The 22790-nt window shown below is 30.8% G+C and overlaps 1 protein-coding gene and 1 long non-coding RNA gene across 3 annotated transcripts; one reads left to right on the plus strand and one right to left on the minus strand.

Moving 5' to 3' along the window:
• Positions 1-6498: 6498 nt before the first annotated feature.
• LOC114394169 (polyadenylate-binding protein-interacting protein 7-like) lies at positions 6499-12157 on the plus strand. 2 transcript variants are annotated; one of them, XM_028355791.1, is made up of 7 exons: positions 6499-6883; positions 7045-7094; positions 7763-8636; positions 9144-9588; positions 9670-9740; positions 10268-10392; positions 11435-12157. In XM_028355791.1, exons 3-7 carry the CDS (start codon positions 7851-7853, stop codon positions 11727-11729), a joined length of 1722 nt encoding a protein of 573 aa, XP_028211592.1. In that variant the 5' UTR covers positions 6499-6883; positions 7045-7094; positions 7763-7850; the 3' UTR covers positions 11730-12157. The 2 variants fall into 2 exon arrangements, with proteins under 2 accessions (XP_028211592.1, XP_028211591.1); XM_028355790.1 differs by lacking the exon at positions 7045-7094 and having other exon boundaries at positions 6500-6883.
• Positions 12158-20043: 7886 nt separating this feature from the next.
• On the minus strand, positions 20044-21595 carry LOC114392036. The gene is made up of 4 exons (XR_003662229.1): positions 21208-21595; positions 20738-21077; positions 20394-20510; positions 20044-20323 (listed from the first exon to the last, which is right to left on the minus strand). It is a non-coding gene; the product is annotated as an uncharacterized LOC114392036 (long non-coding RNA).
• Positions 21596-22790: the final 1195 nt, after the last annotated feature.

Raw genomic sequence — 22790 nt, forward strand, 5'->3', positions numbered from 1 at the left:
TATATATCAAATTGGGGGAACCTTGTAGGTTTATTATTATATTTAATAAAATTAGCTGAAAAGTTAATGATAGTTAAAAATACTGAAAAATTAATTTATTAAATTATTAGTCGTGTTTTAAAAAATATTAAAAAATTACTAATTTATTAAATTATTAGTTTGACAAACTTTTCAGCTAGTAATTTTTTTTGTCGAGTCTAGTAAAAAAATTAAAAATTAAAATTTCTTACTAAACATAACCTAAATATCAATATTATTTTAATTAATTATTTTCTATATCATTTCTCAAATAATTACTTATACTTGATTCTATTTGCTACCGAAAACTTCGTGATTAATCATAGATAAATCATTAGTTCAATATATTGGATATGTCTTAATAAGTACCCCTTAATAAGAAATAATATAATGACCAACGAGTATACGGGAAAAATGTAAGTACCTACCATTGCTCCAATCTAGTCTTAGAGTCTAGCTTGCATAACTATATCATGGATTGAAATTACGAGGTACGGATTATTATTTTGTTTTTTCTATTCTTTCATATGATCTTGTTCTTTTGTTTCCTTTAAAATAAGAAATCAAATGAAAAATAAAAAACATTTAAAGAAATGAAATAAATAATGCATAAAATATTAATAGAATGAAAAATTACTAAGATAAAAAAATCGTTCCAAATAAAAGCCTCATATGAAATAAATTTAAAGTGAGAAACGAAAACAAAAACATACGTATTTAAAGAATAAAAACTTATATATATTAAATGTAAAAAAAAAAATCTTATTTTTATAATTAAAGTCAATTTTAAATTAAACAATTTTAATAATATTATTGTATATAACTAAAATCATCTTCTTACGCACGTAATTTTCATTATATGTAAGGAGCAGTTGGACTGACAAACTAGTCAACTTCTTGTGAGTTGTGATACAGAATATGTTCGTGTTTTACAATTCAACTGTATACGGTTGCTTTAGACTTTAGCATTTAACAGTTTGAATTAAATTTCAAAAAACTTGAGAAAAATTATATTAAAATCTTCATTTTCACTTTTTGTTAAAAGTATAACAAAGATTTTTTTAACAATAAAATAAATAAACCTGAAACTGTGATGCTTTCTATTCAGTCTCAACCAAAGTTTAATTACTAATTACGGTATCTTAAAATTGGACAAAATTATATTATTTTTTTATATTTTTATAACTAAATAAATTTAACAATAAAATAAATAAACCTGAAATTGTGATTCAGTCTCAACCAAAGCTTAATTACTAATTACGGTATCTTAAAATTTGACAAAATTATAGTAGTATTATTTTTTATATTTTTATCACTAAATAAATATCTATCATTAAAATAAGTTACAATTTTTAAAAAATATTTATATATATCATAATTTAATTTAAAATCTCGATAAATGAGACGAGAAAAATTTCATATAAGCTAGCCTTTTCCATATTCAAGTTTAGTGTATAATAATTGAATGCGGATACAATTAGGATGTCTCAGAAACTTTCAGGTTTCAATAATGAAGGCCACATTCAGTGTTTTAGTGTATGTTTGGATTGGCGAAAATTAATTTTTAAATGAAATTAATTTTCAATGAGATTAATTTTACAGAATTGATTATTATAAAATTGATTTTGGTAAAAGTAAAAATTATTTCTCCTTAGTTAAACTCTACCATAATGTTTTTGTATCATAATTTTAAAAATAATCTAAACATCCACAAATTAATTAAAATTAAGATTGATCCACCTCATTAGATTTATCATAATTTTAAAAGTTATCCAAACATATATCATTGTAAGAGCACAGCAAACACAGTGGAATGCAATATTCATAGTGATTTAATGTATATATTGATGAATGTAACGTAATGGTTATGCGTTATGACCCATGTTTGTGTCTATGATCTATTACTAATAGCTGGAAAGTAAAGGTCATTTTAGATTCGATTCTTTTACTAAAACAGTGATGGATAAACAATCTGCATGGTTTATTTGTCACAATATATATATATATATATATATATATCAAAGATTCGTGAATTAATATGATTTCCCCCACTTAATAAGCACAAACCCTTTAATTATTTAGCATGTAAATTAAAGTGTACAGTCAGCTTGAGTTTTGAAGTGTGTTAGTAGAATAATTACAACAATTACATACAGTCAATAAATTTTAAAAATATTATGCAGTTCAACTCTTTAATATACACCATTGTAAGAACATTACTACTTACTAGGGACAAGAAAAAATTCCATACCTGCAATAGCTGCGGATAAAATCTGAATTACACCTGCGAATAACAGATACAATTATTTTTGCGATATCTACGGATAAAATCTGAATTATAACTGCAAATAAAATATGCAACTATTTTTACTACCAAATTGTTAATGAGACGATGACGAATATCATGATACATTTATCCATAGGTACTAGTTAATGTTAAAATACTTAAATAATATAATTTTATTTGACCTTATTTTAGTGTAGTTTTATTTAAGTTTATATTTTAGTGAGGAATACTTTTAGATAATTCTATTTGAAATCACAAAATAAACTTGTTATTTATTCATTTTTTTATTTTTTTTAGAACTATCCACAGATATTTTTCATTGTGTAAAATATTTGAATAATTTTTGTTAAAAATATTAAAAATATTTTTTAAAGAAAATATTAGAATAAAAAAATTATAATAAAGTGTTTTTTTTATTTTTTTATTCACATATATTTGTGGATATCTATGAATATTTAAAAAATTCATGAATATCTACTTAATGGGCACCCGCACAAGCAACTAGGAAGGTATTTATCTTGTTTGGTTTGAAAATTTATTTTCTGTTTTCATTTTCAGATTTAGAAAAACATATAAAGAGAAGAAAGTAATTTAAAGTGTCACTGCTTTTTCACTTTTGCAAAAAAAGATAAAAAAACGTTGATTTGTTGTTTTTAGTTTTGGGCATATTTTTTGAAATATTTATAGAGAAAATGTTTTCTAAAATTTAAGAAAACATATTTTCACAAAAGACATTCAAACCAAGTGTCAACTTAAGGGAGTGAGAGAAAATAAGAGTCTGACCAATGACCACCAAGTGTGGGGAAGAAAAGGAAAAGAAATGAGCTTTTCTTATTATAAAAGTGTTTTAATGTAATGTCGTGAGTTGTGTATGATTACACAACCTTTATTTATAATGAGTAAATATGATCAATATTGATTACATAGGATCAATTTAATAATGAATAAATCACTAATTACTATCTAATCATAATACTTGAATGTGTAATCTTAATACTTTCCCTCAAGCTTGAGCATATTTGTCATATGAATCAAGCTTGTTACAAATGTGGTCAATACGATAGAAACTAAAGTCGATTTGAGTCGTGTGGTTGAGCTGGATAAACATGGCTCAACAACGACCAACGAAGGCACACAGTGGCGATAGAGACCAGTGTGACGCTCGTTGGAGATGTGTTTGCGTCATATGCATGAACTTCATGTGTATGGTGTTGCGTGTAGTGATATTTTGAGTTGGTTGCACACATGGATAATGTGGCAATATTCGACGATGACAATGGGTACTATTGACCCGTGAAAAAAGCAAAAAGATCCAACAAGGATGCCTTGAGGTAGAGGTAGCGAAGATCAGTGTGACACTGGACGGAGATGCATTACAGGTTGTGTGCGCAAAGTTCACATGCCAGGACCCTACATGGGGTCCCATGCGATGGTGTTTCGAGTTGATTGCGCACGTGAAGGACATGGAGGTCTTCGAAAAGGTCGTTGGTGCAGAATGACAAGAGGGCAACGCAGTGGCTGTTGAACAAGCCCAATCATGGGTGCAAGTACTATTCACCCATAACGAAAGTTGCACACAAATGTATTTGTGCAAGGGACGTTGGTGAACGTCGTTGTGGAAGTGGAGTAGTTCGAAGGAATCTCAACAACCATGAAAAAAGAGCCAACCAGGGGACTAATCAGGGTCACTAGAGGAAGAGAAGCATGATGTTGCAATTGTTGGACTGTGGGCCAGGTGGCGTTTTGGTCGTTAGAAGTCGGGGTGATTTTGAGGGTGTGGTCATGTTGAAGAAAGGAAGACTCAACGATGGTGAACAGAAGCTCACAACGCTTCGTATTACTGTTCATGCAAATAGAAAAATACACACTTAAAGAAAGAAAAGAAAATTGTTAGGTGCATGACACTAACAATTGTCGGAAAAGGAGAAAATAAAGGATCATTGAAAGATGGACAACAAGCACCGAGAACCATTTTCGTTATTCCTCTGTCAATAATAACCTAACTTTAAATACCATATAACATTATTTTAATATAATATTGTGTGTTATGTATAATCACACGACCTTTATGTATAATGAGTAAATCACTACTTACTATATCATCATACTAACATAATATCTAATGTTAACACTAATCAAACCCCAAGACCCATCTCTAAAAGCCTCTAAATTCTCATCCGCTACTAACCTTCTTAATCCTTCTCTTAAGTCCCATAAGAAACTCAAACTCCATACCTCACTTAACAACATAACATGAAACATTTATCTTAATTATATTTTTCAAAGCATGAATTCAATTTTCTCTTGTCAGGTAATTAAAATCACTTTGTCACGCATTAAGATAATCATCACAACACACATAGTTTTTATGATTTAGGTTTTCTTAATGGTTTATTACTTTATTTGAATTTTTTTATTAGATTTTCCTATTTTTTTATTTAAATATTATGATGTCTTATATTATTCTTTCCATCCAACTGTATTAATTTAGTTTAACATAAAACACTAGCTATTTACTTTAACGGATAACGTACATGTTTGGTTTAGGCGAAAAAAATGTTGTTACTTCATTTGGTTTTTATATTTCTAGTTTCTGGCACAATATTTATCCTTCATAGTTAGTAAGTTTTTTTTTTTTATATTGATAATTTGTAAGTTATTATAATTGTAATAACCATGCATGATGCATACTTCCAAGTGCCAAGTCCCAACTCCCATGGGACATGAAGAAGTGACAAACAAAAAATAGTAATAAAACGTGAAACCTTTGCCATTAATTTCATATACCCTCTCCGTTTTTCTTTATTGTGTTCAAGCTTAATTTCTAAAGAAAGATTATCATTAAGCTTAAGTAGTTCCACTGAATTTGAACACACAATGAGAACTTAATTAAGAACCAAACCCGAAAATTATAATTTGTCTCATCGTGAAAGTAATAAAAATGAAGTGCCACCCAATGATTCGAGTTAAATGCCAAAAAAACTATGGGCACACTGCATGCCTTGGATGAAAGAAAATACTAAATACTATATTAACAAAAATGTTCAGTTTGTTCAGGGAGTTTTACTTTATTAATATAGAATCTCCAAAAACAAAGAACAAAAGATAAAATAATAAAAATACGTCACTTAAGGCAATTAGACTTTTTCATCAGGGACAAATAATTTTGGATGCACATGGCTTTATGATTCGAAAGTTCATTAGAATATATAGACAATACATCGTCTAATGTTTAACGTTGTTGGTTGTTACACGTTTGTCTAATGCAAGATGTACAAATAAAAAGAGAAAAAAAATAGGGTCATAATAAGTAGTCGTAAAAAACTATTAGTTAAGGAATTCCCAATATTAAAAGAGTTTAATAGAAATGCATTTTCAGTATTAAATTTTCACAAATAATTAATACAATTTTTTAAAAGATTTTTAAGATAATCGATATAGTAAATGTTAACAAACTCATTAAATTATTACTGTATTATTATTTGTTTATACTATTAAAAAGAGTACTGTTATACTGTGAACCAACATTGTGCAAGATAAATTATTAGTGATACAAAGTTAATTTAATTATTAATATATATTTTTAAAATGTTAAACTTCATTTAAAAAATAAAAAATAAAAAAAATAAAAATTTAATATATGAAATTAGAATAAGATATGCAATTCAATTAAAGTGATTATAACTCTTGAAAACATTATTACATATAACAAAACTCAAAAAAATTTCATCTATTTTTTTTAACAATATAAGAGAGAATTGTTGTAAAAATTAATAAATTTATTATATATAAAAATTTGTGATAGAATAATAATGTAAAAAAGATATTTTTATATATAAATATATTATAATAAAACCTTATCATATTAGATGAAATAGACTTATAATTCGACGAAGTAGACTTATACATTCCGTACATGTTAATTAAATTAGTACATGTTAAACATTATATCAGTACGTGTTAAAAATTAAATTTTTAATTCCTTAAAATAAGAGTATTGGCATGGGTTTTTTTTTTTTATAAAAAAGTTGATGTACTATTTGTCTAATAAAATATTAAATGCACTAAAATTAAAGAAAAAAAAGGTTGCGCCACCGTTTTTTCCTTCCCAAATCCCAATCATGCATACTAATTAATTATTAATTAAAGTTTAATACCTATACATAACTTTTTAGACCGTGATTATATAACTTTTTTCTCCGAGAGTATTTTTTTGAGAGAGAAAGTTTGTAGAGAGAGATAGGGGTCAAATCGAGCGGCGAAAGGTTGGGTGTCTTCTTTAGTATTTTTGTGGTGCTTGCTGGTGTTGGTTTTAACTAAGAGCCTTTCAAAAAAAAAAAAAAACTCAGAAAGAAGAGAGAGAAAGGGAAGAAAGAGAAAGAACAAAGAAGGGGAAAAATAACTGATAACTGAGATAACAATACCATAGATATAGAGAGATAGTTCCGAGCTCCAATTCCCAGAAAATAAAAATTAAAACTTTGCTTCGCTTTTTCTCTTCATTGTTTTTCTTCCTCTTCTACCCCTTTGATCTCATGCAATCTCCCCTCATGGATCCCTTTGATTTGATTCGCAAAGGTATAATTTTTTCATTCAAGCTTTCCATAAATTTCAGATCTTTCACTTACCCATCTCATTAAATTGTCTGTTTTTCTTCTTCTGTTATTACCTGCTTTTGTTCTGTTTTGATTAATTGTACTTATTGGTTTTTTTTTTTTGTTGTTTTCTGATTCTTCAAGGGGTTTAATTGCTTGAGATCTCGTAAAGGTTTTGGCTTTCGTAATGGAAGGTTGTGTTTTTGTTTGCTCTTGCTTTGACTTTTTTCTTTTTGTCTTCAGCTGGTTTTATTCTGTTGCACTTTTATTTTGTTTGTTGTTCCTGTGATGAGGTTTGAGATTTTTGGATGTTTTGTTGGGTTTTAATATTTGATAGGCTTTCTGTGTAGATACAATTGAACAATTCTTTAAATTGTTGTTTACTTCATCTTGATCACTTTCAATTATTTGTTCCCGAAAAAAATTAGGGTTTTTGCTTCTGTCCTGCTGTTTCTTACTTGGTGATAACTGTTCATCAATGCATTTTTTATGTTCATGTGATTAGTTAAAGGTTGTTGTGTCTGTAATTCATAATACATAGTCCCTTTGTTGTCCAATTAAGTTTTATGGGATTCACTGCCAAGTTTCAATTTTGAAAATGGTCATCCTATGGTTGCTTGATAATCAACCTAATTACAGATGCTTTATGTATGCTTCACTTCTCTGTTGATTTGACTATGCAAATTGTTTTAACTGGAATTCAATATTGAGTTGTTCATTTGTTTGCATTCATATTTCATGTGATATTGGATACAGTTGAATTCATTTATCTATGCATGACACTTTTATGATTTTTATTTTTCCTGTTATTTTGATGACAGTTTGGTTGATCAACTAGTATGACCAAATTAAATTATTGCAGGGTTTGGCTGAAGCTATCTGGAATATTTGTGTTACATTTTTGGAGGTCCATCTATGTTTTAGTCATTTTGTCCATATTCTTGTCAATAATGAGCTTATCCAAGAAAGGTTCCCAAACAGACACAAAACTGAGCTCCTTAAACAAAGCAACCTATTTGAATCCAAATGCAGCAGAGTTTGTTCCATTTGCCCTCAGATCATCGCCATCTGGAAGCACCAGCTCGGTAGATGCAGCAGCGAGGTTTACTACTGCTGGATCTCTTGGGAAAGCAGTTTTAGATCGATCAGAATCATCCATTTCAAATAATTCCGATGATGAGGCTCACCAGTACTGGCGTTGTCAGCTTCCTGATGATATCACCCCTGACTTCAAGGTCATGGGAGAGGACGAATCCCAAGGTCTTAACAACCTCTCTTTAGCAGGCTTATCTATAAATGATGATAATGAATCCTCAATGTTTCCTTCTTCTAAGGGAAGTAGATATATACTAAATGAGCAGCTGGAACTGTCTCCACAGCACCTTAATGGCAATACTTTTGCTGATAAATTAAGGTTTTCCAATTCAACCTACAGGGAGGAGCCATCTTCAGGAAGCATTTTGAACTCATCAGCAAAGCCTTGGGATAGGCAAATTGGGAATACCGATTTGCACGTTACCAGTGGTCAAGAGGAACTTGTTTATGATGAAAACTCTGGACATGGATTCTTAAATGATGTTTTTGCAGGGAATTCTCTTGTGAATGATACAGATTTGAACCCTTTGGAGTTTTTAGCTTCTCTATTCCCTGGTTTTGCTTCAGAAAGCCTTGCTGAAGTTTTCTTCGCCAATGCATGCGATTTACATCTGACCATTGAGATGCTCACTCAGTTAGAGGTAGGTTGATCTTCATGTAAGGCACTTTTTGTGTGACTGTTTGTAGAAATGTATTATTTTCTGTTACATATATGCGTTATAACTGTCTCCTAGCATGTTGTGATGCTATTATTGGTTGGAACTGCACATCTTGCAATATGCTTTGGTACTATATTAAATCTGAAGGGATGGAGGCTAAATATATAGAGAAATACTTGTGCCTTGTTTTGGCAGGGAAGAGCTGGCATTCCATAAAGTTGTGAGGCAACTCTAATGCTATCCAGCTCCCTGTTTCTAATCACTGTTTCCTGTTCTGATAGCTCATGCTTCATTTTATCAAGGGACCATTGGAATTTTATTAGCAATTTTTTGGATATGTATCTTTTCTTGGTATATGATATATTGGTTTCTGTTTTTCATCATGTGGATGCCACTGTCATCTCTGACAAATGACACTCTTTTTTCTCGGACATTCTTCTTAAATGAGGACATTTATGTCGATTGTCTCATTTCCCTCCAATTTTGTAGATTCAAGTTGATGGTGGCTTCAATCAGAATCCGAGTCCAAAGACTCTGTCATCTCCCAATCTGAGTGCAATGGACTTTCCAGCTCTTACATCATCAAATGGGCAGAATACTTCAAAATATGCTGCAGATAATGTTCAACAAAGTGGCATTCCATACATATCATCTGATAAAGACATGCTCATGTTCAAATCTGGCTCTTCTATTCCATCTAGAGGTTCTGTTGACTTTGCTTCAGCAGTCAGAAAATTGGCTTCTCAGGATTCTGGTATATGGAAGTATGATAAAAATGGTTCTGGTGATGCTTCCACTGGCTCTAGTAGGGGTTTAAATGCTCTGGCTAGTGCCTACAATGGTGGACAGGGGAGAGTCAACATTGGTGATAGATTACAGAGTCGTGGTTCTGCTCGGGCAGCTCCTGTTTGGCTTGAAACTGGTGACGCAGTTGGTAAATATTTATGTTTATACGCTTCAACTGTGAGATGAATTCTTTCTATACCGTGTTTCCTTTAACAATTTTGAATGGCAGCAAATATGTATTCTGAGCTGCGGGAGGAGGCTCGTGATCATGCACGCTTGCGTAATGCATATTTTGAGCAGGTGGGTCTTTGTTTCATGCAGTGACGGAGGAGTTAATGGGAATTTGAATGAGAATACAATGTAATGATTTGGCTACAACCTACACACATCATCGTTGGCTTGTATCCATATGCTTTACCTTCAATTCTAGTGTTCTATGTTCTTTTAAGTAGTTAGTCCATAATTTTATGTTGTTTCTTTTTGTTTTCTAGTATATAAATTTGTACAATCAAGTTGGATCTGGGTAGTGTGGGTAGATTTAAAGGAAGAGCTGTTAGGATGTTACCAAATTGCATATGCACAAACAAAAAATTCAAGGAACATTCACTGTGTGACCAGCAAGATCCTTCCAGAACCATCTGTTCTTGAGATTGTTTTTATGCAACATTAAACTTTTGCTTTCATTGTAATGGAATTTGTCCAGCTAACATTTTGTTAACTTGAGTTTCAACAACTGCACTTTATCCCTGTAGCTGGGCAAGAGGTGTAAGTCCACCCATCCTAATATTTTGTAGCTTGAGTTTAATTCTTCATAATATAATAAACAGGCACGACAAGCCTACCTTATTGGCAACAAGGCCCTTGCAAAGGAGCTAAGTGTTAAGGGGCAACTGCACAACATGCATATGAAAGCAGCTCATGGAAAAGCTCAAGAATCTATTTACCGCCAGAGGTTTGTTGTTCCCCATTTCTATCACTCTTCCTATCCATGTGACTTTTGGTAAAAATCACAATTTGTATGTTGTATTGTTAAAACCAGACTAGACAATGAACTGGTCAGACTTATAATTCAGGTTCATCAATTTAAACTGAGTGGTTGAAGTGAATGACTTAATAAAACTAATTTAAATTTAAATAAAAGGATTAAAAGATACATAAAAACGTTTATGAAATATGAATATAACTTCTTACTTTAAATTATGGTTGATTGGTTTAGCCAGATGAATTGCCTAACTCAACTAGAATTTTACTAGTTACGAGATTTTTTTTTTTTTAATTTGTCCAGTGGTGGTTTAACCATCAATCTGGCCATGAGATTGAACCATAACTTGTCAAGTGTCTGCTTCATAGTTAGATTAATCAGACTCTTTGTTCTGTTCAGTTTGAAGTTTCAACAACAGGAAGGGCTTACTTTGAGAAAACGTTTTCTGTTTTTGATTTATTGTTTTCATTTTTAATTACAAAACTTTCACCTTGATTTCAAAATATTTCCTGTTTTCAAAGATTTGTACAAGAAAACAGTGAAAAAAATGTTCACGGTTTCCTGTACAAATATTTGAAAACAAGGTGACAGGTTTGTAATTAAAAGTAAAAACTGAAAATGAAAACAGAAAACATTTTCTCAAAGTAAAGGGCCCTAATATTTTTCTGCGCCTGCACAACCTGCTCTATTTCTTTCATTCTTCTTTTTATGTTACTTTTTTCTCTTCCCAGTCGTGTATATTTATTTGTCTATCATTTTTTTTGTGACTGTTGGCCATTGAGAAGAACAATGGTCTCACATTGATTATAAAAGGTGTGAAACAATCTGAGTGGTTAACAAAACATGTGATATCCAGTTGTTATCCAATGACTTGCAGAGAAAAATTGTTACAAGAGGTTCAAATGAGTATACCATTATTTCTAAGTTGTATGAGTTAGAATGTTTGATTCCATTGTTCTCAATTTCCAAGTGCTGGATTCTTCTGTAATCGTTATGAATGTTGATTTTTCAGGAATCCCGTTGCTCCAGAGAATGGAAGAGGGCACCAGAGAATGATAGACCTACACGGTCTGCACGTAAGTGAAGCGATTCACGTGCTGAAACACGAACTGAGTGTGCTAAGAAGCACGGCCAGAGCCGCTGAGCAGCGTTTGCAGGTTTACATCTGTGTTGGCACTGGTCACCATACTCGGGGCTCCCGCACTCCCGCAAGACTCCCGATAGCTGTACAGCGTTATCTACTTGAAGAAGAAGGCCTTGATTTCACGGAACCGCAGCCAGGCCTGCTTCGTGTTGTGATATATTGAGCCGAGGAGGTATACAAGTTTCTGACAGTAAAAAAAAAATCCATCATGAACACAGACATTGTAGTCATTCTTGTATCTGTATATGGGAAGTAATGGCAATGGCCAAGCCAAAAAGAAAATGGAAAAAAAAAAGAGGTTTGGGGGGTTGAAAAAAAACTGGAAAAGGTTAGAAGTAAAGAGAGGGGTTGTAGCAGAATTGTACCATTAAGGTTTCCGAGGCATCTGATCACATTAGTCAGTCAGCAGGAATTCCACTTTAGCATTTACCTTCTGTTAATTTTGTACCCTAATTTTCATTTCTTTGTCAAATTCCCTTCTTTTTTTTTTGGATTCAGATGTAACTGATAGAACTCAATTACATGATAGAACAATTCACTTTGCCAATTAGATTCAATGCCAATTTACAGCTCGGAACAAATGTTCAAGCAGGTCTGGTTTTAATTTCATCCTTTTGCTGCTTACAATTACTACTGGAAGTAGCCATATGGTTAAAGGGAGAAGGAAAAGTTGCAGTTGGATCCCTCCTACTAACAAAACCACTATAATCTATCTTTTGGTACATAATGTACATAATCATATATTACCCTTTATTAAAGGAGAATGATTTTATTTTATCTAAATCTCTTAAATGAAAGCATTTTAAGGAACTATCTTTGAATGAGAGCATTCTAAGGAGTTATTTTTATTATCTTGTCTCCTATATATTAAGGATTTAATTTAATTTTTAATATTTAATTTCTTTAAAATATACTTCCTAATTTTAATTTAAAAAATGTAGTTTTTTTACCATCTCAAACCACTGTCATCTTCATCCCTATATTTGTTTTTCTCACTCGCTCATCTCTTTTAATTTATTTTTAAATTAAATTTTAATATTTTTAATGGAATTATCAATAATTAAAAATAAACTTATATCACAATATAAAATACTTGTCATAAATTAAAAATTATATATATATATATATATATATATATAAATTTAATTATATAAAAGTATACATTTGTCCTGTGCATTACAAATATTAAAATATCATTTTAATTTGATTTAAAAACTAGATAAAAATATCTTAACCATCTCAAACACTTTTATTTTATCTTTATTTTTAAATTGAATTTAAATAATTTTCAAAATAATTATTTAATATGAAATTTAATAATGATATAATTTACATATTCAATTTTTTTATTTATTATAAATTTTAGTTATATAAAAAAATTCCGTGCATCCCTCGAACTAAAATACAATTCAAATGTAAATGAAAGATATTTTTTTGTTTTTATAAAGTGAGACAAGATCTGAGAATATCATAAACATACACTTGATCGATTTCGGACGAGGTCCAGGATGCTTAACCTAAACTCGTTACAATCACGTGAAAGAATTTTATATTCATTAGATATATTAGGATTAAAATCAATGATTAATATAAGTATGAGTAAGATGGTTTATATCAGATAAAATTTAAAGATATATTTTCCTTTTTTTCTCTCATTGGAACTTTTCCTCACAGTGTGCAACCACCCTTCCTTCTTCGACCCACTCCGTCATCGCCACCACAAAAAACCTTCTTCATGCAATTATTTCCACTCATTGACCTACTTTTCCCTATTTTCATTCAACATTTGACACTTTTCACGTTTCTGCCCATTCTTCAGTAATGAAACGTCTTGACTTCTGCTCCATACTTCATGTTGTTGGAAATTTCTTCCTCTTTCTCCGGAACTATTATAAACAGTTATATGTGTGAATTGTAATGTATATATTTGCACGGAATCACTGAAAGGGATATAAAGCAATTTCAATTGATATGTAAATTCTAATTCATACCAAAATATAGATTAGTACAAGACAAGTAATGGATCATTTCAATTTACAAGGGTTGGCCTTGTCATCTTATATATTCACTACTCCCAAATACCTGAGAGAAGTTATTAGAAAAAAATGTTTCTTATGTGACTTGTTCGTTCAAATATGCTTTATCTCTTAGGACTTAAAGCTCTCTTGATTATATATCTCTAAACTTATTTCTAATCTATCGAAGTGAAACTTGTTTTTCTAACACTCCCCAACTAGTTGAGCCTAGTTGTGACTTGTTTTCAATCTTCAACTTAATTAGGTTTGGACTTTAACTTGGAGTCTTGAGTCTTGAGTCTAAGGTTGTGTTATTTTTTTCCTTGAATTTTAGAAATAACAAGTCTATTCTCTTATGCCTTTTTTGTCCATAATTTTGTAACCTTGGTATTATTTTTGCCAATACCTTTTATTTTGTTGATACTTTAGGTCCTGCTTTGGACATAAGCCTTTTTACGACGTTAAAATATACGCAGTCAATCAAAGATTCACAATATACGCTTTTTTGTGGTTGTAATAGTAGATTTCTAAGTTTATATGTATTAATTAAGTAGAATGTACGTAGAAACTATAATACACTTAACTTTCGTTTCCAATTTTTGAAGTTGTTATAACATTTTTTAAGAGAGTTCTTGAGTTCAACAATCTTTGTTCATTAAATTTATTATTATTTTTATTTTTGAGTTTTTCATGTTATATATTGAATTCTAGAAGAAGAATTCTCAAAAACTTTTTTCTAAATAATGTTTTTTAATGTGCCTCTCCTTAACTTTTTATTTTTTATTTTTTATTGAGCAAGTAAAATTCAAGAACTTAAATTAAATTTTACCATTAGAGTAAAAAATTATAAAAGTTCTTCCATCTTATGTCACTGGTCAATACTTTTAGGCTTTTTTCTTCGACTCGTGTGAATTCCTAACTAGAAAAACCAAAAGCTAGCTTTATCAAAAGCCTTCGGTTACTTTCTAGTAAAACACTTCCAATTTTTGTATTGTTTAGATTTCTTGTACTAGGTCATTTAGACTTTTAAAGCTTTAATTTAATCATGGACAAACGGTCAAAATTCTTGATATTTTTATTAAATAAAAATATTTGAAATCTCAACCAATTTCCATTCTTTTCCCAGCAGATCCCTTCAACATTGGATAAAGATGCTTGCTATATTAAAACAATTTTACGTTGCGTGAACCGAAGTCACATCAATGGCAACAAGCCAGTTTTAAAAAATAATAGACCAAACAATCAAGTAAATACAATATATAATACGACATTCAATTTTTTTTAATAGGTTACAATATTCAACTTTATTAACAATTCTAGACTAATATAACATTCAACTTTGTTAGCAACTTTAAAAATAAAATATATTATATAACTTGTATACTGATTTTGAACAATATTTGCCTTTATTAGCAATGTCAACACTTATTCACCTTCCATTTGGATCCCATTATTCAATATCTGTTGCTTTAAAATGTTCAGCGGGTTGCCATGGTTACAAGTTCACCAAAACTGTAAAATTACAGATACTCATTAAAGCCTTTCAACCCTGCAAGTAGAATACAACAATAATATTCATGTGACCAAAACAGAGCATTTTCTTAGGATTTACTTAAAGGATAAGTGAGACTTAAACCAAAGAGAGTTTTTTTTAGATGAAAGAGTTATATGTCATACCTTTTTGGTTACATAGTGACCTTTTCTCCTTAAAAAATTAATAACAAATATTTTTTTATTGGTAGAAATAATAAGTAAGTTAATTATAAATTATTTAAAGTCTTTTAAAAATCTTTGATTATTTTTTTTATAATGAATGATTTTTAATTAATTTATAATTAACTTGCTTAGTCTACTACACTACTGGAATTAGTGGTTTTTAAGTCGGTTAAATAGTCCATTTTACGACGGTTTTGAACCGTCGTAGAAACAGGCGTCGTAAAAAGCATAAAAAATACAACGACGGTTTTAAAAACCGTCTTTATATGTCAAATTTTTTACGACGGTTATTAGAACAACCGTTATAGAAAGTCCTCAGAATCTAAGACAGTTATTGAGATAACCGTCTTAGAATGACATCATTTTATTTGCCGTGCTATGCCGGTTGTTATATAAACCGTCTTAATAAGTATGCTGAATAAATGGTTTTCTACGACGGTTATATCATAACCGTCTTAAAAAGTCATACATACTAAGACAATTATCCTATAACTGTCTTCGATTGTCACTACATACTAAAACGGTTAATCCTGGAACCGTCTTAGTATGTGTTTAATTTTTAATTTTTTTTTTGCTGGTCTCTGATATCTTTAAATAAGACATTGATGGCAACCAAATGTATCATCAATTTCAACAATTATAAAATCATTTTCACCAATTATAAAAAATATCATCATTTAGAAGTGTGAAAAAGACAAACATTTAGTCAAATTTCTAGACATACCTGTCAACTTAATTTAAGAAAGTCTCAGCAACTTCACTATCTTCTGTAACAATGCATTCAGTATGAGCACTGCATAACCAGCAAAGTAAGAGAATTTTAAACACAATACTGATAAAGTTAAGAGAATGAAAATGAAATTTATTTAGAAGAATCCAACCTGCCTTCCATGTTGAGGAAGCTAAAACCATTCAGGAAAAAATATCCAAAACAGAAAAATTCAGGTGTAGAAACAAGTTCCAAAAATTACCTCCTATGGTTTATTGAATATTAACATACAAAAAATCAATATTACATCATCCTGAATATTTAAATGCATGATACTAAGCATGCTATCTTGAAACTTCAAGATTTGTATCATTATAGGTTCATGTTAGTAACAAGAGAACACAAGAATTTAAGACCCACATGAATCAATATTCAATAAGCACAGAAATTGAGAAAATAATATTATGTTCTTTCAGAAAGTGAATTCATTGGTGAAAGCTGTTAATAAGCACTAATTTGGTAAGTCATTCACCAAGAATCCATCATTACCATTCAAAATATATTAAATCAAACACAATCTTGAATTTATGCATGTAGGTCTCACTATTCATATCATGTGTATACAAATATCTAACACAGAAATGGCAAATCATTGAAGACTGTGTCAGCTATATTCAAACTTCTCCAACATATTGACAGTAAACCAAATAACATAGATATTCTTATTTTCAGTCATACATACACAGACATACAAATCAATGCTCTTCAGCTCATTGCTTGCACAAGATAAGCTAGCATTCTATACATAGCAAAACCAAAGTGATGGTAAGAAAACTTAACACTAAAGAAAGGACCATGAACAATCTTAACCATGTTGCAAGAGACAACAGATGCTAAGAGAAAAATAGGGTTTAAATAAAAAACAAAAACAAAAATTATATACATTTATGCCAGAGGCAGAGATCAAAGTACAAACTTACTTACAACTTTTTAAAGAAATCTGCAAATATCATACAATAAAAATACTATAAAGGAATCAATATTTAGACACTTAGAACCAAAATCCCTGAAAAAAATAGAAGAATAAAAAGTCAAAAAGTAAAAAAAAAAATCGATCAAAAAGTCAAATAAAAGAATCGATCAAAAAGTCAAGAATATCTATTCCTCTCATATAGCTTGTTGGGCTGCCACTTGAGATCATTCTCTTGTGACTTAGAAGTGGATCCAGTAGTGATCTGGTTGGGAGATCCAAGTACATCTCTGGATTGCGCTCCCGGAACTGAAAATAGTAATTAGCAAATTCACACTGTTGTCAAGAATATCTCTTCAAAGTTTTAAATTTTAATATTAATTTATGAAGTAACGATAGAATTCAAATGATTTTAATAATTTTTATGTGATACACAGTTAACTCATAAATTAAAAAAATTGATCATGTTTCAAATCTTAAAACCAAAATTAGAGACAAATAACATGATGATCCCGAACCATACAAAATTTATCCACACTATGGTAATGTGGCCAAAACATATTTTGGCTAAGGAAAATAAAGCTACATACATGAATGGGAAAATGGGCTCAAATGCACCAAATTAGCTAAGGAACAGAAAGCACGGTTTTACATCATGAGGAGGTGTGTTGTCATGTATATGATCAATTGGACTCCAGATTAATATTGTTAGTTGACTAAGGTGAGTTTGATTTTTTTTTTCTCTTACACCAAATGTTTGGGATGATTTTTTAAAATGAATGGCTAAATTAAAACTTTCATGTGTTAAATCTTGTCCTATGTCCCTAATTCTCTCTCTCCTGTATGTTATGAGAAAAGTGATTACTTTTTTATAGAGCATATTATTCTTGTCACTGAGAAAGTGAATTTGATGGCAGTATGATTGTAAAAAAAATCTCTCTTTTTCCAATCTCTCCCCACCCATCTTAATTAACATCTCATCCATTAGGCCTTATAATATCAATTGGAAGATTTAACTTGTAACAAAAAAAAATATGGAAGATTTAACCTTTCAACACATTCTCTACCTTATTTTCCCAACACACTTTATTAATTCAGATTTATTAAAAGTTTGAAAATTTTAAGTAAAATATATTATTAAATAAAGAAATAAGATTTACAAATTTTAGTAATTTTTAATATATTTTATTGAGTAATAAAGAATTAGTTTAGAAAAAGATATTGTTGGGAAAAAAATGTTAACAACACATTTTATTATTAATCAAAATCACGAAAGAAACTCTTCAAAAAAATTGAGCTACACAATCTCATTTCTCACGTTTTTAGGTGAACGGGTATCCTTGGCAATAAATATTTATACATAATATTTTATAAAAAAAATATTTAATTAGAGACTCTTATTTAATGAGTGTTTCTTCTAAATTTTTTAGTTTTTAATAAATTTTAAATAATAATAAAATGTGTGTTAGAGATAATGTTGCTAATACTCCTAGGTGAATAATATATTTTAGAAAAGTTTAATGGATAATTTCTATACACCTCAAATGACCTGCATAATTTGATGGCAGTAACCTCGTGTTATGGTCCCCAACCTCGAAGAGGATGACATTTATTATTATTCTAATTTACTAAAATAAAAAAAAAGAAAGTAATGATTTATTATTTTTTCAAGGAAAGGAGTGATTTTATTAATTAGTACTAGCACTCCATTTGAGATTCATTTAAGCTATAAATTTCTTAAATAAATATTTTTTCATACATAAAATTAAAAATTAATCTCATGATCATATATAATTAAAAGAAAAAATGAGAGGAAGAATGTTCTAGCTTTAAATATTAAAGTTCAAAACAAAAACAGTTTAGTGACATGAATCAAATGTGCTTACCATTCAACGGGGGAATATGATTTCATGTAGAAGTGGAATTCCTTCTTTCTAGGATCACCCCATTCCTGCAGTACCACAACGAAAAAATCTCATTTGTAAAAAAGAAAAACAAGAAAAATCATATCATAGACATTTTGTGGACTAGCTTGAATAATGAAACTCAAGAATTTTGATAGCACATATGAAGCCGAGACATGCACAATTATAATAATCTTTGAAAAATATTGATGGCAATTTAATGCCTTTTATTACGATCAGTTTAAAAGGGCTTTAAAAAAAATCAATTTAAAAGGCAAATGAATGGTATGAGAATTTTAAAAAAATAATCTTCTTATTCATAATCTGAGACATTTTATGACAAATAATATGAAAAAGAAAGTTAAAACAGTTTCACTAGCTTAAGGGCCCAGAAAAAGAAAAAAGGAAAATTAAAAAACAGAAAACACACACGCAGAGGGACTGAGGGACATCATGCAATGACCATGGCTTGGCTATGAAAAACAAATATGTAAAGTAATTCCTCTAAAGACATGGCTTGGCTAGACAAATTCATCCATTTTAGCAAGGAAATAAGTCCAACTAAAACACATTTCCAGAATCCAATTAACCAGTATACAGGATTCTGCTGAGTATACAGGATCAACAAAACTGACCGCCTGACCACTTTCAAGGCTCCTTAGTGGTTCACCAATTGGTGGAAGGTGATAAACTATTATTTTGGTAGATCATTTTCTCTCTCATATGCTACTAGAGGATCACTAAATGATGTATCTCATGAACAATTCACACTAAAGAAAATTCCATGTAAGTTTTGATGAAATAGAAAGACACTAACTCTGAAAATTTCTATTGTTTACATTTTATTCATTCAATGATTCTATATGTTGATGGATGATAAAAATCATCACATAAATATAATGTGACAATAAATTAGTTTACTATAAAATGCTATGGAATCTATACATATCATGTTAAGGAACAAAGACCAGACAGACAGAGAAAGAAAATTGCATGAGCAGAATAGGATTACATACAAAACATCTTAGAAAATATGCTTTCTATTACAAATTTAGAATGCAGTCTTGACTACGACTCATACATGGCTTTTAAAAATGAAACACTATACCTAGCATAAGAACAATTCATCATGTTCCAGTAACCAAACCAAAAAGCAGGAAATCAGCAATTAATGACCGCATTGTTCAGAAAGCTTTGAGTGATATTTAATATTTTACATCCTTGAACACAATACCTAGTAGCTGACACACTCACAAGCCAAGTCATTAACTTTCATCATGAAAAGAAAAAAAAAACTTTTTTTCTCCTTCACAAATCAAGCATAACATCCATGCTAAGAATATGACAAAAAGTGACATCTCAATAGACAAGTGTCAAAACTACCCATTCATAATAATTGCTAAGGAAATCAGCTACAGTAGATTTATGCCTTGTCATTAGCTCCTGCAACAATAAAGACATATATAACTTTCAACTTTTCCAAAAAATGGGTATGGTACCGAAAAAAATATACCTTAAAAGTTGCTGCGGCATCTGCAGCTATGTCAAAATTTGGAAGCTGAATGTAGTCAAAAAACTTCTTCGTAGTGAGTCCAGAACATATTTGATATAAAGCCATGACCAAAATGACCTAAAACCATGTTGGTCCAGAACAATGTTCAGTCAATAGCATACTAGAATCAACCCGAGGGAAAGCATAATTTCACAAAGAACACAACAATATACAGAAGTCACATTCACATAGAAAGATATCAACACGCAATATGACCATAAAAAGTAGCATTGAAGAACAATTGACTAGAATCCACAGAAATTAGAAAATGAAATTTAGAGTTGGTCCAAAATGTTGGTGCTTACCCAAATACCAAGACATCCATAAGATCCAAATTAGTATCCAAGTAATCAGAGGCGATGAGCTTGGACTAAACCTGCTACCTCTGTAAATTTGCAACAATCTAAGTGGCATATTTTCTTGCCTGCAAAAATTTCATCGCAGCATCAACACAAAACAAACAGGAGCCACGCAATTAAAAAAAACAAAAAAAAATGGTATGCCTATGTTAATGAATTGCCTCCATGTTGAGTTTGCGATGCGAACTAGCCATGGTTCCTTTCTCCGAACCACGCGTCACGGACACCGCCATGGCTACGGTAAGAGTCCCACCACTACCAAAACCTACAAACGCGATTAACAACACTAGGAAGAACAAAAAAAAAGACAACAATTAAAGAAGTTATTAGCAATCATTCGCATAACATTAATTAATGCACCTATTGCTGTACAAAGAACATGAAACAAACACCTATTGTAGGTGAACGACACGCACCTGTCAAAATGGCAAGGAGTGAGAGGGAGAAGATGGTTATGGTTACAAACACGATGATTCGCCGAATCGAATGCGGTTCCATGAAACTAACAAGATGGCTCGTCGTTTGGAAGTTGGAGGTTGGAACTATCTAACTAGTCACGGCATGGAAGAGGTGAAGGAGAGAAAAAAGAGAAGAGTCTTTTTAGTTTTGAGAAATCCTTATTTGGCGCAAGATCGGAGAGGGTGCTGCGGGGTGAAGAGATTGGAGAGGGTGCTGTGGGGTGAAGACATCGGAGAGGGTGCTGTGGGGGTGGACGGCGAAGGAGCGGCGGCGAGGGAAGGGAGCGAGGTTGGAGGTGGCGGGGCTGAGAAAATTTGAATGTCTATGAGAATGAGAGTGAGAGTATGAGAGCGTGAGAGTGAGTGGAGGCCAGCAGACTAGGGTTCAATGCGAAAGGAGAATGTGGAAGGACGCCTTTTGGTTTTTTTTTTTTTTCTGAATTACGACGATTTTTTATTAAAACCCGTAGTAATTTTAATTACATATAACATTCTAAGGCGGTTTTGAATAACCGTCTTAGAATGTGTGTCGTAAAATGTTTTCACTCTTACAATAATTACAAAAATGCCACCGCACCACTTTCTAAGCCGGTTCCAGTACAACCGTCGTAGAATTGGTGTCGTAAAAAGCTATTTTTGTAGTAGTGCTAATTATAGTTAGTCGTTAATAATTTAACAAATGAACTAAAATTGTCAATTTATAAAACTAGGGATCAAATGTTATAATTAAAAGTTAAGGGACCAAAATCGTGCATTTGAAAAACTAAGGGAACCAAAATTACAATTTAACCTAAATAAAATAATAACCTTACAAATAGCAACAAATATTCGATGAGCATCTGAGTTAAATTAAGTTTGAAGCCTATTATGCTTGATGTTATTTGTGAAGCTTTTCAAAAAACTACAAAAGAAGATAATTAGGGCATCCTTTATAGTGATGCTAATAATGCTTAATATTATAATATTTTTTTAGTTTATTTTTTCCGTCTAATGAGAGATATCTTAAGGGCCACTTTGGGGTGATTTTTAGTTTTGAGTATTAAAATCTTTAAAAATAACAACCAATTTTTAGTTTTAGTTTCAAAAATTTTTAAACCAAATTTTAAAATATGATTAATTTAATATAAACTCATTTTGAAGTTTCGTATTGTATTAAAATTAGTTTAAGAGTGTTTGTGTGGTGGTGATGATAACAACAATGACGACGATAGAGATACTAGTAGTGGTCGTGGTGGTGATAGTAACGATGGTAGTAGCGGTAATGCATATGGTGGTGACAGTGACAATACAATGGTGGTGGCAATCAATAATGGTGACATTGGTGGTGATGGTGGTGACAAATGTAGTATTAGTGGTGGTGATGATGAAGGTGGTATTAGTGGTGATTGGTGGTAGCAATGTTGGTGGGATGGTGGTGACAATGAAAGTGATAGGGTGGTGGTGATGGTGGTTGCAGAGATGTTGGTGGTGGTTGTAATAGCAGTAACAAAGGTGATATTGGTTGTAGTGATGGTGGTGATAATGAGATTGATAGTGATAGC

Source organism: Glycine soja, chromosome 17 (genome assembly GCF_004193775.1).
Source record: "Glycine soja cultivar W05 chromosome 17, ASM419377v2, whole genome shotgun sequence".
Lineage (NCBI taxonomy): Eukaryota > Viridiplantae > Streptophyta > Magnoliopsida > Fabales > Fabaceae > Glycine > Glycine soja.

Bases quoted from the DNA above. Each gene is read 5' to 3' on its own strand.
- LOC114394169 (XM_028355791.1), top strand. From the start codon at position 7,851: ATGAGCTTATCCAAGAAAGGTTCCCAAACAGACACAAAACTGAGCTCC. The intron at 9,589-9,669 runs GTAAATATTTAT...TTTGAATGGCAG, and splicing joins TGAAACTGGTGACGCAGTTG to CAAATATGTATTCTGAGCTG. The intron at 9,741-10,267 runs GTGGGTCTTTGT...TATAATAAACAG, and splicing joins GTAATGCATATTTTGAGCAG to GCACGACAAGCCTACCTTAT.